Source organism: Xiphophorus couchianus, chromosome 9 (assembly GCF_001444195.1).
Source record: "Xiphophorus couchianus chromosome 9, X_couchianus-1.0, whole genome shotgun sequence".
NCBI classification, from domain to species: Eukaryota; Metazoa; Chordata; class Actinopteri; order Cyprinodontiformes; family Poeciliidae; genus Xiphophorus; species Xiphophorus couchianus.
In genome coordinates, this window is record NC_040236.1 from 29178154 (window position 1) to 29194079 (window position 15926).

General features: G+C 36.0%; 1 protein-coding gene across 5 annotated transcripts in view; it reads left to right on the plus strand.

The window, feature by feature from the left end:
* Positions 1-15926, plus strand: part of sgip1a (SH3GL interacting endocytic adaptor 1a) — a 70086-nt gene that overhangs the window by 35847 nt on the left and 18313 nt on the right. For all 5 annotated transcript variants that reach the window (XM_028027672.1, XM_028027669.1, XM_028027673.1 and 2 more), the window contains 9 exons: positions 5474-5537; positions 5763-5787; positions 6416-6478; positions 7442-7505; positions 8061-8233; positions 10609-10617; positions 13374-13385; positions 15104-15125; positions 15231-15315. In XM_028027672.1, coding sequence (XP_027883473.1) covers positions 5474-5537; positions 5763-5787; positions 6416-6478; positions 7442-7505; positions 8061-8233; positions 10609-10617; positions 13374-13385; positions 15104-15125; positions 15231-15315 — 517 coding nt within the window. The remainder of the gene's footprint in view (positions 1-5473; positions 5538-5762; positions 5788-6415; positions 6479-7441; positions 7506-8060; positions 8234-10608; positions 10618-13373; positions 13386-15103; positions 15126-15230; positions 15316-15926) is intronic.

Sequence of the window (15926 nt, forward strand, 5' to 3'; positions counted from 1 at the left end):
TCATTAGTTACATATTGTTTACTTAAACATAAAAATGAATGCAGCTGAATAACCAAGCAGAATATCTTGAATAGAAACAGAATGGGAGCACAGCTGGATGCCTCACCACCATCTTTTGTTCGTCTCTGCACCAACTGCCAATACTCTAATATAGGGGCAGTGGCTCTGATCCACTTTCTTTTAGTGAATGATGTCTTTTGAGAAAACATTGCTTTTTTTCTCTAATTTTCTAAAGTGTTCATGTTACACTAAAATGTGCTTAACCTAACATGTATTTAACCAATTGTCTATTTCTGAGAGATTGTGTATATTGTCAGTGTAACTGTTGCACTTCACTGTACAACCACCTGGACTGTGGGGTCCAGTCCCAATTTTAGCATCCACAGTCTCAAATGCAAACCGACACCATCTTTTTTTTTTTTTTCTCTGCCACACTGACACAGCCGCTCTTACTGAAACACACACTTTGAGCATGGAAACACAATGAGGCTGATCGTTTATGGTTGTGTTTGCTGGAGTTTTTTTTATCCGGCAGTGCTGAAGTTTAATGTTTTTGCTCCATGTTAATGAGACAGGAAGACATTTCCATTAACACCTTCTGTCAGCATTACCTTCCCTTAATTAAGAGTGGACAAACTGAGAAGATTGAATTCATAGGCTAGAAGTTAGATAAGTTGCTCTATTTCTTCCTATTGGAATAGATATAAATATTTATGAATCTATTTTTGGTAAAAACAACAAACAAAAAAAAAAAACTTAGTCAACATCTCTTAGTGCTTAAGACCACTGTTCCATATCTAAACACTGAAGTTGAAACCTGATATACACATTATAAAATGGCACATGACCATTTTTTTTTCACAAACATTGATATTGATCAGATACAAAACTTTCCATATATTTACTAAGAATTTGATAGCCTTAACTCTAGTAACTGCGTTAGGCTTTTCACAGTATTTGACATTTTGGTCCATTTCTCCTTAGAGAATTGACGCAACTGATCCCCACCCTTTAAATCTCCACCCACTCAAACTTTCTATGGTGCTGAGATCAGGGCCTTGTGATTACCACGCCATAACATAACTTTTCTTGGCCTTCAACCAGTTTGTAACTAATTTGGAGTTGCATGTTTAGGGCCATTGTCCAATTAGAAGTCTCATTTGTGCCAAAGCTTTAACCTCCTGGATGACGTCTTTATATATTGCCGTGATGTTTTCACATAATGTTCTTTTCCCATTATGTTATTTATTTTGTGAAGTGCAGCAAAGCATTACCACCATGCGGCACTGTCATCCCTGTATCACAGTTGGGATGGTGTTTTTAAAAAACCTGAACCCTCAAATTAAACAATGGTCATTGTGGATAAACATTTCAATATGTATTTTTATATTTCCATAGGATATGTTCCTGAGTGCATCTTCAGTCTTTAATCTGACATTGTATGTTGATTTTGCAGTAATGGCCTCTTCCTTGCTGAATGGCCCTTCAGATGATGTTGGTCCAGATGATGATTATATTAATCTCCATTGTCTTCATGAGCGCTTTTGCTTTGTTCTGGGGTTTATTTGCACATTTTACCCTAAAACACACTCAGTTTTGCAACTCAAAACCCATTTCTGTGCTGAATAGTGTCATAACTAGACATTATCATAATATTTGTACTTGTTTGAAGTGATTTAAACAGATCAGTATGTCACCTTCATACATCATACATAAAGTGGTTTGCAATTCTCTTCATAACATATTGCCTGATTGTTTTTAAAAAAAAAAATTTAAACACCTCTGTTTAAATCAAATGTTGCAAATTTACCTGTCAGAAGCTTAGAAATGCATAACATTATTATTCCTTTTCCAAATTCCTGAAAGGAATGGCATTCTTTGTATATGTAAACTTCTGACTTTGACAATCTCCTTGTTCTCAGATTCAACAGATAGAAGATTAATTTTTATAGTAGTTTCTAATCTAAAACAGAAAAACTTCAGTCCGATTTAATGTTGAGGGTGAGGAGAAAAGAGTGGTTAGATGCATTTTTATAGATTGGCATATTTTATACAATCTATCTCTAGAAGCACTGTTCTTCACTGTGTAATTATGCTTTAAATTCTTAAATGCATAAACATCTAGCTCTGATTAAAATGTAAAAGAAGGGCATCATATTTAATAAAGGCCCGATTTCTAGAGTTTAGAATAATGTGTATGATTTCTGTGCAGTGTTGTAAGATCACTTTACTGTAGCTGCTCATGTTGAGCATATCTGTCATTTCTGTTTATTCCTCTCAAGGACAGAAATCATTCTGACAAAGGAGTCTTTTAAGCCTTCTATTTCCTATTTGTCACTCTGTTTGTCTACTTGACTGGTCCATCTAGCTTCCTCTTCCCTTCCTACTCTTGTTTTTTCCTTACAGCCTGCTCCTTTTTAACCGTTTTTTGTTTAGGGTTTTGCTTGTGTTGTCATGAAATTGTGCTTTCATGACAGCACAATTTCTCAAAACATAAAAATTTCTTCCTTTTGTTGTATTCCTGGCATGTCAACCTGAGCATGTTCTCACACGCACTCCATACTGATTTAATGACCCAAACTTGAGTTGTTGTTTTTTTTTCAATGTTATAGGAAAATGTATATTCATTTAACCTATACTGTTGTTTTGTAAAGCCAAAGACTTTATCTCTCTGCTAGAGTGGAAAACTTATTTTTTTTTAAGCTTCAGTCTCGTATAATCGTTCTTTCTGCTTGCTATGCAGATCACTACAAGTCTCTCATTCAGAGTTTGGAGTGGAGTAGCCTGCTCTGCTCCTGTGTAGTTGGCAGTGTTAGCTGAGCCTGGCTGCCTGTTTGGCTAATAGTCTCATCATGTCCCCCCCCAACCCCCTTTGCAGAAGCTTGTCAAACAGTTCCTGTTCTGTCTGTCCAGAAGCAAATAAACACTTTGAGTGTGTTTTGTTTCTGTTTGAACACAGTTTCATTTTAGCTCACTGGTAGAGCAAGGAATATAGAGTCCCACTCCTCAGACAAATGCTGGGATGTCTATGACTGCTTTAAAGACCTGTAAGGAAGTCATAGAATTGTTTCCAACTCTGTCAAACCAAAGATTTCCATCCTTCCAGGCATTTGTTCGTCCATTTTTCATTTGTTAATTTGTTTGTTCATCCATCCATTTATCCCTTCATCCATCCACTTGTTGGTCCACTTTTGCTTTTGTCTGTCAATCCTTCCTTCCTTCCCTTCACCTTGTGTTGTTTTCATTCCTGTCTCTATTCCTTGCTTCCTTCACTTCTATAGAAACAATTGCATGGATGGTTGTCATGAACTCATACGAAACCTATTTGTGTCTTTAAATTGTAAAAAGGATCGAGGCCCAAAAACTCAGAATTATTAAACAAAACATTTAGGGACTCTAAAAATCCCTAAAGCACCAGTTAAGTTTTCATTGATCTTCCTTCCTCAGATGTCTGAGGTGATGTTGGATATCATATTTAAGGTGTTTTTCTCAGCCTCTGGGTTTAGATTAGTTTCTAATCTGTGTGTAAGTCAGCAGAGTGAAAGTTGTGAAGTTGGGTCATCTTTTGAACAAATTGAAGAACAAATACCTTTTTCCTATTTAGTTGTAAATCACTTGCTCTTTGTTGAACTTACGTTAGTGTGTCCTGGGAATAGGCCTCTATTTATGTTAGTAGGTGATCTAGCATCAGTCTGAATGGAAGTTTTTAAACATTGTGCACCACATTCTCTTTACTGTCTGCCATTTCACTCCTAAAGTGCTTTCTTATTCGCTTTACTTATAGCATCATCTATAAATAGATGTCATTTTACTTAAACATCTTGTGAAAATATCAGCATATATTTCAGGATTTTCTTCATGGAGAAAAACATTCAAATAAAGTGGAATCAAGAGGACATTGAAAAATTGTTAAAAATTAAACACTCATAATAAATCTCCACATTAAAAATACATTCAAATAGCTTCTTTTGTTTCCTTAATACATATCTTCTTCTGTAAAATTTTCCTTGGTAGCAAACATGAATTTACACTAAATGTGCCAAAAGAAGAAAAAAATCAGGAGCTAACAGATGACTGAGAGGGGATCGATGGGGCATAAATTATTCTCTGAAACAAGAAACACATTATTTTCTAACAAATGAAATCCCAATGAAAAATAAGGCCCAGACTTGTAATTAGTGAAGAAAAATCAAGGTACAGAACAAGTCAAGCAAAAGATGGTAACAAATGTTTTTTTGGGGGAAAAAAGTTTTTACTGATATGCAAGCTATCTTCTTTAACATCATTGACTAATACAATTCAAATTAAACAGTTAGCTGAAACAGATTTTGATGGGTTTTTTGTTGTTGTTGTTGTAATTTTCAGACATTCTGCATTAAATCTCCCCTTAACTCAGAAATAAAGCCACCGGTGTTGAATTTGAGCACCATATGCAGATCAAGGACAGGACACCTTATCTATGTAGGTGTGTGCGCATGCTTCAGCTAGAAGAGAATCAAGTTCCTCATCAGTGGCACAGTGTGTATCTGCAGGTGGTTTGAGGAAGAAACTGGTTGGTCTGTAGATAAAGCGATGAGTTCTCTGCAAGGTAAAGAGAAGGAAGAATGAAAGTAGAGGACTCGGCAGAGACAGAATGGAGGGGGACAACTGGGCCTTCATTCTGGGTAAGAAAGAGGTGGGAGCATCTGAGATCTTTTCAATAGGGTTTCTAGTTGATATTAAACTGTTCTAATGTCAAAGGTAACAGATATAGAGTTGAGAGAAACTGTAATCTAACCTCCTTTTAAGGTGAAGAAGACACAAAGATTACTGAAATAGAGTTATTAAAAATAATAGTTCAGTTAATTTAACTAAAGCAGAAAGGGATTTCAAATACAAGATGTATTAAAAATTTGACATCAAAGTTTTATTTTGATATTTTGTTTATGTACCTATTCACAAACATTTGTGCTGCACCTTTTGTTTAGATGACATTTAGGATTCACTGCACTATATGATTGTGGACTTCAAACTTTTTTCTGTTGTCCTTACATTGATATTTCTTATTTGAGTTCCTCTCAGTGTGGTTCACTTTTTTTTTACTATCATGCAATGTGCTAATCAGCACATTTTGAGTCTTGTGTTGTATGAATTGTAATGTATTGAACTTTCTATGTGACCTACTATAGCTTTCTCCATCTTTGTCCTATTACTGTCCTGGCTCAGTCACTGGCTCATTGATTTTCAGTTCTAATTAATTTTCCATCCTAAAAGGTTTTCTTGATGATTACAAGGCTGTTGTTCAATCTGTGATGACCGTGAACACATTTTAGCAGCGTTTTTCTTCACAGCGATGCAGCCAGTCAATAAAGAATACATGACAATATTGCCTTTGATCCCATTGACATGAAGCTGACCCATACTACCCTTTAAGCCTCCCACGCGAGCCACCTTTTATTCATGCCTTTGGTTTTTCTTTGTGCTCTTTGTGCAGGATTGAAAAAACGTACCAGGAAGGCCTTCGGGATACGAAAGAAAGAGAAGGACAGTGACTCTACGTAAGTCCGCTTTTTGCTTTGCAATGCTCTGACCCTCGTTCAGAGGAGGAAGCATAACGTGGATGTTAAAATTGATCTTCCATTAATGCATTGATTAATCTGATTGGTTTGTAGTATTTTAAATTATTTTACCTGGACTAATTAGCAATTTAGTCAATACTTCAAATAAAGAGAACAAGAAACCTAACATATTTCTTTCTCTTTTTGTCCCTTTATGTGAAACAGAGGGTCTCCAGACAGAGATGGTGGTGTAAGTAACAGTCAATGTAGTTACATTTATTTTCAAATCAGAATTTTTCACAAGCACAAAGAGACTTTCTGAAGGGAGCTGAATCTGGTGAACACTGGGTAAATTATTTATTTTTGTGTTGTTTTTGCTTGCCAGGAACCCCAAGAGATTGAATCGGTACTGAACTAAGCCTTTTAGAATAGACAAGCTTTTAGAGTAGTGCTGTGTCTGGATAGAATTTAGTATCAGTAAAAACACTGCAGCTTGTTATTTATTCCATCAGTCTCCCACTGAGCTTTACTCCCTGAGCTATTATTTCATTAACAAGCTGTCAGAATCACATAGTAGATGAAAACAAGGAAACGTTCAGTGCAATGTTTGGAGCAAGAATACTTTTGTCCTCATAATTAACCTTTTTTTTTTCAAATATGGCTTATAAAAATGCAAATTATTGGTTTTAGTGTTGTTATTTTGATAACCCAAAGCTTCAGAAAAGTGGAAAAATCTGAAAACAAAATAGCATCTGAGATCCAATTGCACAAGAATCCTGCTGAGTTGTAGTTTGCAATAAATAAAGTGGAGTCTTACATAACTCACTCTTTCTTCAGTGTCTGGAGGGATTTTAATCAAACAGCTTCTCTCTTCTCAGTCTCAGAAGAAGACAAATGGAGCCCCGAATGGCTTCTATGGAGATATCGACTGGGAAAGATATGTAAGTAAAGTTATTTAGTTTAAGTTGGTGAGGTGGTGCTTCTTCTGCACCAAATCACATACCAAAACTTAAGCCTTCTTTAGAGTTAGTGTTGACCTTATTTTATCACTGGTTGCTTAAAGAAATTGTAGTTGGTAAATAAACAGGCCAGAATAAAAACAAATTTTAACCATCAATAAAAACACATAATTTTGTGTTAACACAAATAATTAACAGTGAAACCCCAAAATGATTTAATTGTTTTATGCAAACAGAAAAGCAGGTATCATTCCTATTGCTACTAAATCATTATATTGATTCTTACAATTATAAGAATGTTTCCTATAATGTTTGCTTTGATCTTGTTGTACAGCATTATCCAGGGTAAAACAGAAGCTTTGCACTCCCCCCCCACATTGCATACGTCTCTGGCTATGGAAGAGAGCAAGAAATCATATGGAGCCTCAAGGCAAAATGAATGTAGTGAAAGGTGTGCAGCGGTTTGGCATTAAAGCCAACTACGCCCGTCCTTCACATATCATGAAGAGGACAATTGGTGTTTGGTCATGCAGCTTTGTTCATATTTAGAGGTTTCTGTACAGTTTTAATACTCATAGTCATATTAGTAAGACGGATGGGCAGCGCTCTTTAGTTAACCAGATATAACCAACCAGACAAATTTATTTTTGTGGTAAATGGTAGAAGAGTATATAGTTGCCATGTTTCAACCAGCTGACTGGAAGTGTCCAGAACAGGTCAAGGAAAGACAAGGCTTCATAATAGAAAGTTTTAGCACTTTGCTGTACATTGATATCAGTAACTGAGCTATACCTATATTTGTATCAGTCAATGACAAGCATGACTTTTTCAATTTACTGTTTTGCTTCAATGAACAGTATTTGTTACGACTGGAAATCTAATGTTAACATTTGAACTGTACTCACATTTATAGGTTTGTACTGATTTACAGTTTGTGTGTTTCAGAACTCCCCTGAGTTGGATGATGAAGGCTACAGTATGAGACCTGATGAAGATTCAGAGGAAGGAGATATCCTCAGCACAAGTTGATTTACCATTGCTAGTCAATGACAAAATTTTTTCACATCTCTTTAAACAGATCAGTTGTTTTGTTTTCAAAGAATATCTTGAGAAGATCATTAAAAGATTATGCACAACAGTGTCATATTAGTAATTGTATTACAGTATTATACCTCAAATGTCTTGTAAAAACCTTATAACCTTTCTGTGAAACATCACACTAATCAACTGGCACGTCTAGATTAGTTTTATATTTTGTAACCTTTCAGGCGATGTTGTTTTCTGTCACCTTTTGAATGTTTCTCATCAGACTGTGCAGAGGAGTTACTGTTGTTTTTAAGTTTGACAGCAACTGAACAATTAAAGGGACAATTGTTTGAACCTGAAAAGGAAAATATGTTAATTAGGAGCAGACACTGCATCACGAAGTAGAAACAGGGCTTTTGTTTTACCTGTAATGAAATACTGTGTTAAATGTTCCATATTTAAAATGAGATCCTAGTTAGAGGTCAAATCAGCTGGATTGTTTTACCTTTGGACTTTTTCTTTGACTTTGTGCCCTCACCTACCAAAAAGACCCATTTCTTCTCATCTGACGAGTCTGAGGAGGAAGAGGACCACAAGAAGAAATTCAAAATCAAAATCAAACCGCTGCCAGCTGATTGTGTCATATCGGCTCCTTCGGTTGATGAGCTCAAAGCTTCCATAGGAAACATAGCACTGTCCCCGTCTCCTATGGTGAGTAACCCCAACGGTTATGCCCTCCTTCTGCTGTCCTTCATTAGCAGACTTGATTTGTGATGCTTTAAGTTATTGTTACATGTGTGTATAGCTCATTCTTGTGTCTTATCTTTACTAGAGCTAGAGGTTTTTTATTCACTTGTAGAAGCACGTCGCAATAAATTAGAATACAATCAAAAATATAATTTAAGTCAACAGCTCCATTAAAATGTAAAACTCCTCTTATAGTCATTCATTACATGCAAAGTGAAAATTTCAAGTGACATTCTAATCACAATTTTTACAAGTTTCAGAGGAAAGCTAATAATTTTGTTCCCAGCTGTATGTCTGTGTGTGTATAACGTATTGACACATTGTGAATCTTCCCCAAAATACTGTGACAGTGACAGATTATTGTGCAGCAGTTTCTACCAAACCATTTTCTTCCACTCAACTTTTCATTAATGTGCTTGGTAACAGCTTTCTGTGAGCAGCAAGCTTCTTTCGCAATGACCTATTGATGCTTGCAGAGGGTGTCAGTGACTGTCTGCTGGACAACTGTTGAGTCAGTGGTCTTTCCCATGATTGTCTAGAGTACCATAACATGACATTACTGCACTAAATGTCCTTTTTTGTTGGTTTTTGAAATTCTAATTTTAAGAGAAATAGAAGCATTTTTATTAGCTGTAATCTAAAACAAATTAAACAAGGACAAATGAATTCTTCAAATCCACTCCTCTGAGTGAAATTGTTCTAAATGAATTCCACCTTTTTATATAAATAACCATACATTTTCATTAGTATTTAAGATATACTTGTATTAAAATCATTTTAGAGCCATCTGCTTAGCACTAACATATTATTTTAACAGTATATATTTAGCTTCTTGTCAATAATTTAGCAGAGCAAGGATGCATGCTCTTTGGTATGAATACTAAACTGAAAGCTTTAAGTCATTTTGGAAGTCTTGGAACTTATGTAGCTAATTTGTAAGGCTATAATACTTTATATTTTTTTCTTATTATTCTGAAGTAATTTAATGTTATTCAGAATGTCTACATCTTAAACCACAAGTTTACAGCTGCCAGGCAGCACAATGTTAAGTCCCTGTGAGAACTTAATCATCTCATGCCCATCATGCAGTCTGCAGTTTGCAGCAGGGTTCCGCAGGCAGTCCTCAGCTTTTTTATGCCTTTTGGTCTGCAGGCCTCCAGTCCTGTGTTTCCCCAGTCAGGACAGTTAGCTTAGGTGTCTGCTTTAAATTATTCACATAGGAAAGTGGGCACAATGAACTTGTGTTTCAGTCCACAGTACAAGGACATTACCTGTGGTCATTTGAGCTTCTGTCCTCAATAATTTAACCCAGTTTCAGTGGGTTCACCCAGTGGCTTTGTCAACCTTATTAGGTGTGAAGGTCTTTTTATGCCCTTATTGTTTTGGTTCATGTATGGAAGGCTTTGAGTAAAACACAAAATAACAAATTTATTAGGATTTTTGTTCAGTTTTCAGTATTTGTGAGTGTGCTGCTGGGCAGAAAAATACTTTTTGTGGGCATATTGCTTAGCAGCTGCATTGTCTTATTAATGTTTAATTATTAATAATTTAAAAATTAAGTTCTAAGTGTGCTTGGTTGTGTGACAGGTTTGGTCTTATCACTTGCATATTAACTAAAAATGTACCAATCAGTTGACCAGAGAAGGGCATCTGCCAATTTTCCCTTGATGGACTTTGAAAGAGGATTAACAGCTAAAATACTGAAAGATCTGAATTTCTTCCAAAACTAAACTCTCACTATTTTCAGTCATGATCACATTAAACATTGTGTTATTTGAAGCTCTTTTCTCAGTTTCATAATAAACAAATCAGATTTAACATAATATTTTATGGTCTTACTTTTTATATTAGATATATGATCACCACTCTATGAAAGAACATCTAGTCCTTGTCCACATAAAAAAAATCAGAACTTGTAGGTTAGACCCAAAAGAAGTACTGAAATCTTTACCAACCAGGAAATGTCAGTTGGTGCATATACGTCTATTCCTTTAGACTGTTGGAGGGTATTTCATTGTATAAAGCCTTAATATTCTTCTGACCCCAGATTGTGAAAACTTTGTCAGAGTTAAGAAGTGTTTGTGATGAAGCATTGATGATGCAGGATTATATCTTATTTCACACAAAAGCTTCACACAAATTATCTGTTGACAACTTATCCAGTTCTCCTCAGAGAACTGTCACTAAATATGTTTATGACTGCATTAAATGGAGATCACTTTCCATGTCTGCTTTGCTTGTGTTTATAACACTCTCTTAGCCTTCTAACATTCTGTTACCTTTTTCTCTTCCTTTGATTATTTTTGCTTTGCTGCCTAAAATGACCCTAACCCCTGTAGAGGAGTCCGGTAAGACTCTGCTTTTTATCTTTCTTTTATATGCATTTCTTAACCATGTGCTCTTTTAGCTCTAAAAATATGTCTTACTTACAAATGCATGTGCTATGTTTTTGTGGCTGTTGATATGCAAACTAGATTTGGGGCAAAGTATGAAATCAGCTTGGGATGACATAATTACTAGTCTTGTACTTGTAAGGTAAATGACCAATGTTGAGTTTTGTCTACTTAAATATAAAGCAGATTTAGTACATCCCAAAAATGCCGAATCTCCTTTTGTCTTTATGCTTCCTAACTTATAACTCTTAATAAAATCAGAGAGGTTAAAAAACATGGAAGTGATCCAGCCGTATTGTGCAGAGGTATAAGTTAGGACAAAGAGTACAACAAAATCCACAGCATTTTAAAACTAATCAGGGACAACAACATCTGTATTGTTGTCCCTGATTAGGGACAACAATCAGGAACATACAGGTGTTGTTCCTGTATGTGCAACAGAAGTACGCTATGTTCCTCATATGTCTGGACTAAGAACATATTGCAATATGTTGGGGCATGCTGTGGTGGCGCAGGGGGTTAGCACGCCCCACATTTGGAGGGGTTAGCACGCCCCACATTTGGAGGCCTTAGACCCGCGGACGTTGCGGGTTCGACTCCCGGTCCCGACGACCTTTGCCGCATGTCCTCCTTCAAAAATGGCACCGGCTCAGCTGGCTGCCTGCAGACGCAGCTCCTGTCGTGTGTGTGTTAATCTGTGTATAATAAATTCTTACTGTAACTGCGAAATAATTTCCCTGCTGGGATGAATAAAGTAATTCTTCTTCTTCTTCTTCTTCAATGCAGAAGCTTTGCCTTTCCCGGAAATCATCCAGGCCTGACAGATATTTCCTAAAACAAACAAAAATGATATGGTTTGATGAGACCAAAGTTCACCTTTGGACCACAATTCCAAAAGATATGTTTGGCAGAAAAAAAGCATAATAAAAGAAGAATACCACACACATGCAGTGAAACGCAGTGGTAATATCAGTTCCACTTTACCTTTTTCAAGTGGTACTGAATTTATTCACCAAGTGTACTAAATTAGGAATAGCATCAAATACTAATAATTTCAGGCCCAAAACTAAAGATTACAAGGTATTCACATTTTCAACATCACATTCACCTAAACAAATGAGTGCACCAGAGAAACATTAAGGTTTTCGGATGACGTAGTAACTGTCCAAATCCAAAACTGGCAGAAAATTTACATGATCACTTGAGGAGAGCTGTGGATATGGAGAACCTTTGTTTGGTATAGTGGACAGATCTTGCCAAGGCAAGATGTGGTATGCTGATAGATTCTTATTAAGTCAGACTGAATTCTGAAATTGAATCAACACTTTCCTCAATCAGCACAGATTACTGATTGTATTTCTTTTCTTACATTTTCCTGTCTTACACATTTGATTCTGCCTCTGTTGAATTGCACAGGTTTTATATCACATTAAAAATAGAAATATTTAATGATTTTTTTAACGGATATAGACTTTAGAGAAGCATTGTGCTTTTGTAGCTGCTCAGCTGCTTTGAAACCACTTCTGAATTGTTCTTTCTTGCTGTGCTACATACAGTGCAAGAGCTTTTTTAAGGTGTATTTCTGCTGTCTTTGACTGATCTGATTTTAATTAGTTGTGTAGCCTTTAGTCTGCTGGTTCTCAGTCCAAATACTGAGATTATACATTCTAAAAGAAACAAGTATCGGGTCATACTGAAAACTGACAACCTCTCAAAATCCACATCTATTTTATATTTTTTATACTTGCATTTATTCCAAAGAAAAACTGGAATTTGTTTTTCCATTTTTTAATATTTTCCATATTTATCATTATTTCAGTCTGTTGTAGATAGTAATATTTGTCTGCTTAAAATGTATCCAACTCGCCGGAGTTTAACATCCACGATAATGTAATATTCCTTTAGTCTTTTATCAAAAACAGTGTAGCATTTTAAAAAATTTAAAATTTGTATCTATATTTTGTCACATGTTCAATATTTGATAAACCAATAGTAGTGCTTTAATTGGACTAAGGATTTCAACTCTGGTGCACTTCCTGTTTACGTTCAGCAGAGCTGCAGCAATTGGCTATGTCAGCCTTCACCAAGGTCTTTCCTTCACTACTTTATCCAATTATATGAATTCCTACCACCAGCATGTCCCACCCTCTGTTACATCACTTTAATCACTCATGGCTGACTGCACAACTGGGGCAAGCAAACGAGTGAGAGAATGGAGGGAGAGATGGTTGCTGTGAGGTGGATCTGATGCGAGCAGATGGAGTGATTTTAGCAGAAATTAAAAAGTGGAAGAGGGCAGATGGGAAGATACGTAGGGAAATGAGAGGAACCTTGCTGGGATTAGGTGGCAGAGTTTCTGTTTTAACAGCAGACTGATCTGCAGCAAATGGATACAGGCGTTAAAGAAACAGAATTAATAAGGCAGATCTACAAGATGTTTTGGATTTTGTCCAGTCGCAGTAGGCTGGCAAATGTATTTTCAATGCTGTAGTTACAAACATACATATCCGTTTCAATAAATCACCCTGAGCAATCTTGACTAAATGTTTTGAAGAGATGTTTCACTAAATTCAACAGAAAAAATATTACTCATGAATTATGACAGTCAGCCAGGCCCAAACAGTCTTCTTCTGATGCACATGCTGTCCTCTTTACTGATTTGTCACTCTCTGATCAGGTATCTCTTCTCTCTTCCTTTATGCTGGTCACAGAGACGTAGCCCGGTAAGTGTCCTTTCCATCTGTCTAACTGGGGTGACACTATATCATATGACTTCCTGTACCCTTCAGGAGGAGTTGAAATTTTCTCAGCTAAAATAAGCATTTTGAAATTTTTATTTACTAATTCTTCAGATCTCTAGTCTTAAAGATGTTTTGGCTTTCCATCTTGAATTACTATGTTCAATTTTTCTGTCTGCTTTGGTGATAATTTGCATTTTTGACAGCTGGCTCTTTGATGTCTCACTCCTGTCTCTCTCCATCGTGTCTCTTCATCTCCTCATGTGTCCTCCCCTCCTTTCACACTCTCCTCTCACACACCCCAGCCTTTGATTGCTTGTGGTGTCCTCCCCACTATGAATTCATATTTCTGTTGGGATCACAGCGGGGAAAAAAACAATAATGTCTGGATTATCACTTTGTCAGCCAAATTTAAGACCCAACTGTCTCTGTCTCACACTTTATGTGCTGTCACAAGCTACTTCTTACACCTCAAAAAGCTTATAATTAAAAGCTTTTTAAAGCTTTGATGACAAGCCACTGCTTTCTTGTTACAGCAGGCAGCAGATAACTTCTAAAATGCAAATTTTCTCTTATATGAATCTAATAAAGTTTTTTTTTTTCTAGTAAGTAGTAGAATTATGCTTTATTATACGCACATGCAAGTGGTGCTGATCGCACTGTGGGTGGTAATAATTCAAGTACGCACAGGTCCTACATGTTCATCCAAGAGGATTTAACGCTGGAATATAATTAAAATCAATTGAATTGCCTCCATATTTATTACCAACACTGCAGCAACAAAATCTCACACTAACATTTTTGGTTCATTTTTTCAGTGGGTCAAAGGGTCAGAAAATAACTGCTTTTCCTAAATTCATTAATGCAACCAATTTATTTAGAAAGATCATTGACCAAGGTTAATTTTATGTTTGGAGAGTTAAAGCTATCAAAATTACTTAAAATATGCTCAAAGAGTTCATAATGCGATGCACATCCTGAGCTGAGTTTAGTTGCTTTTCATTCTTTGTTTCCAGGTGTAACCTCAAAGCCCACATAAATCTGCACAGTATCAGATTGCAGAAATATTACAATGTCTTCTCATTCTACTTTTCTGGGCTTACTTTTTAAACAACCGATTGGCATGTAGATAGAGGCATTGTTACAGACACTGGGGTCCCCAAGATGCAACTCCTTGCTGTAGTTCTCTGCAGCCAGCTTTGAAGGGAGGTTTTTTTCTTGGTGATGAGGTTAACTTAGACCCTCTTAAATCCCATAAGCCAGTTATGAAAAATGGGTTTCTGCGTCTGGTCATATTTAGACTCCCAAGGAACCAAAAAGTAAAAAGAAATACTAATTAAAAATTCTTAGACAGTCTGTGCGAAAAAAAAAAACAAACATTAAAAACGGGTTATTTTACATTTGTGTCGGCATTGTGAGGGGTGCTTGTAAGTTATGTGTGATTTTGTAGAAAACTAAATATTAATGGTTGGCTTTCTCTACATTTTTCACCATGGGATTATTTTACTTTAGGAAAAAACACTATGGTGAAGGACCTTGAATTATTGCCACCTACTCTTTATTCATGTAAGTGAAATTAGGAATTACAAATAAGTATTTGCTTCATCTGAGCATAGAGGGAAAATGTAAATGTGTTACTTTGTACCTCTTCTTCTTTTTAGCATTTTTATACTTTACTGTTTTTTCTTTTTTCCATGTGATAGGGTATTAAAAGGAACACATCTAGTAAGTAACATTCTTACTGCCCTTCAGTCCAGACTTGTTTTTTTTTTGTAAAGCACTAAATATATGGGATATAAATATAAAAAATCTTTTCCTTCATGCTCCCAGGTGAGGAAATTGCCAGGCCAAGGCGTGCCGTTCCCGCTGCTCCCATTGTGGCCCCCACACCAGCTCCAGCACCACAACCACCCAGGTATGAGGCACGGTTCTCACTTTATGCATTTTATTTCTGAAAATTGATCAATTGCTGCTTGTGTATTAAATAGTTTTGCCATTTTGTCTTGTAAAAAGCCTTCGAAGCATTTATCATTAAATAAAAGACTGTTTCTGTATAGCAGCTGTTTTACAGTCCTTTACAAAAAAACTGAACTTTTTCACATTTCTCACTGTGCAGTCACAAGCTTTAATATTACATAACTTCATTTGGATTAGATTTGATCATCCACTTGGAAAGAAAATTATTCAAGAGCTTATTTTAAATCAAATAAAAATCTGAAGTGTGACAGCGTTTGTATTCATGCTTGCTAAATAATTTCTTTGAAGAATCACCCCAGTACTGCAGTGGAGCTCAGAAATAGGACATTTTTTAGATAATGTTCTTGATATTACTCTTTGCTCTTCTAATGTATAAGACCTCATTGCAAGACTGCCCCACTTTTACCATCTCTTAGGAATTTTGAACAACTTCTTCAAACATTTTTGTTGTTCTTGTGGGAATCTGTGTACTCCATAGAACTTGCAAAGCTGTCAGTTTGCACAACAGTGTTGTGTATTGAGCGCTAAATCTAATATTATTCTTGTATG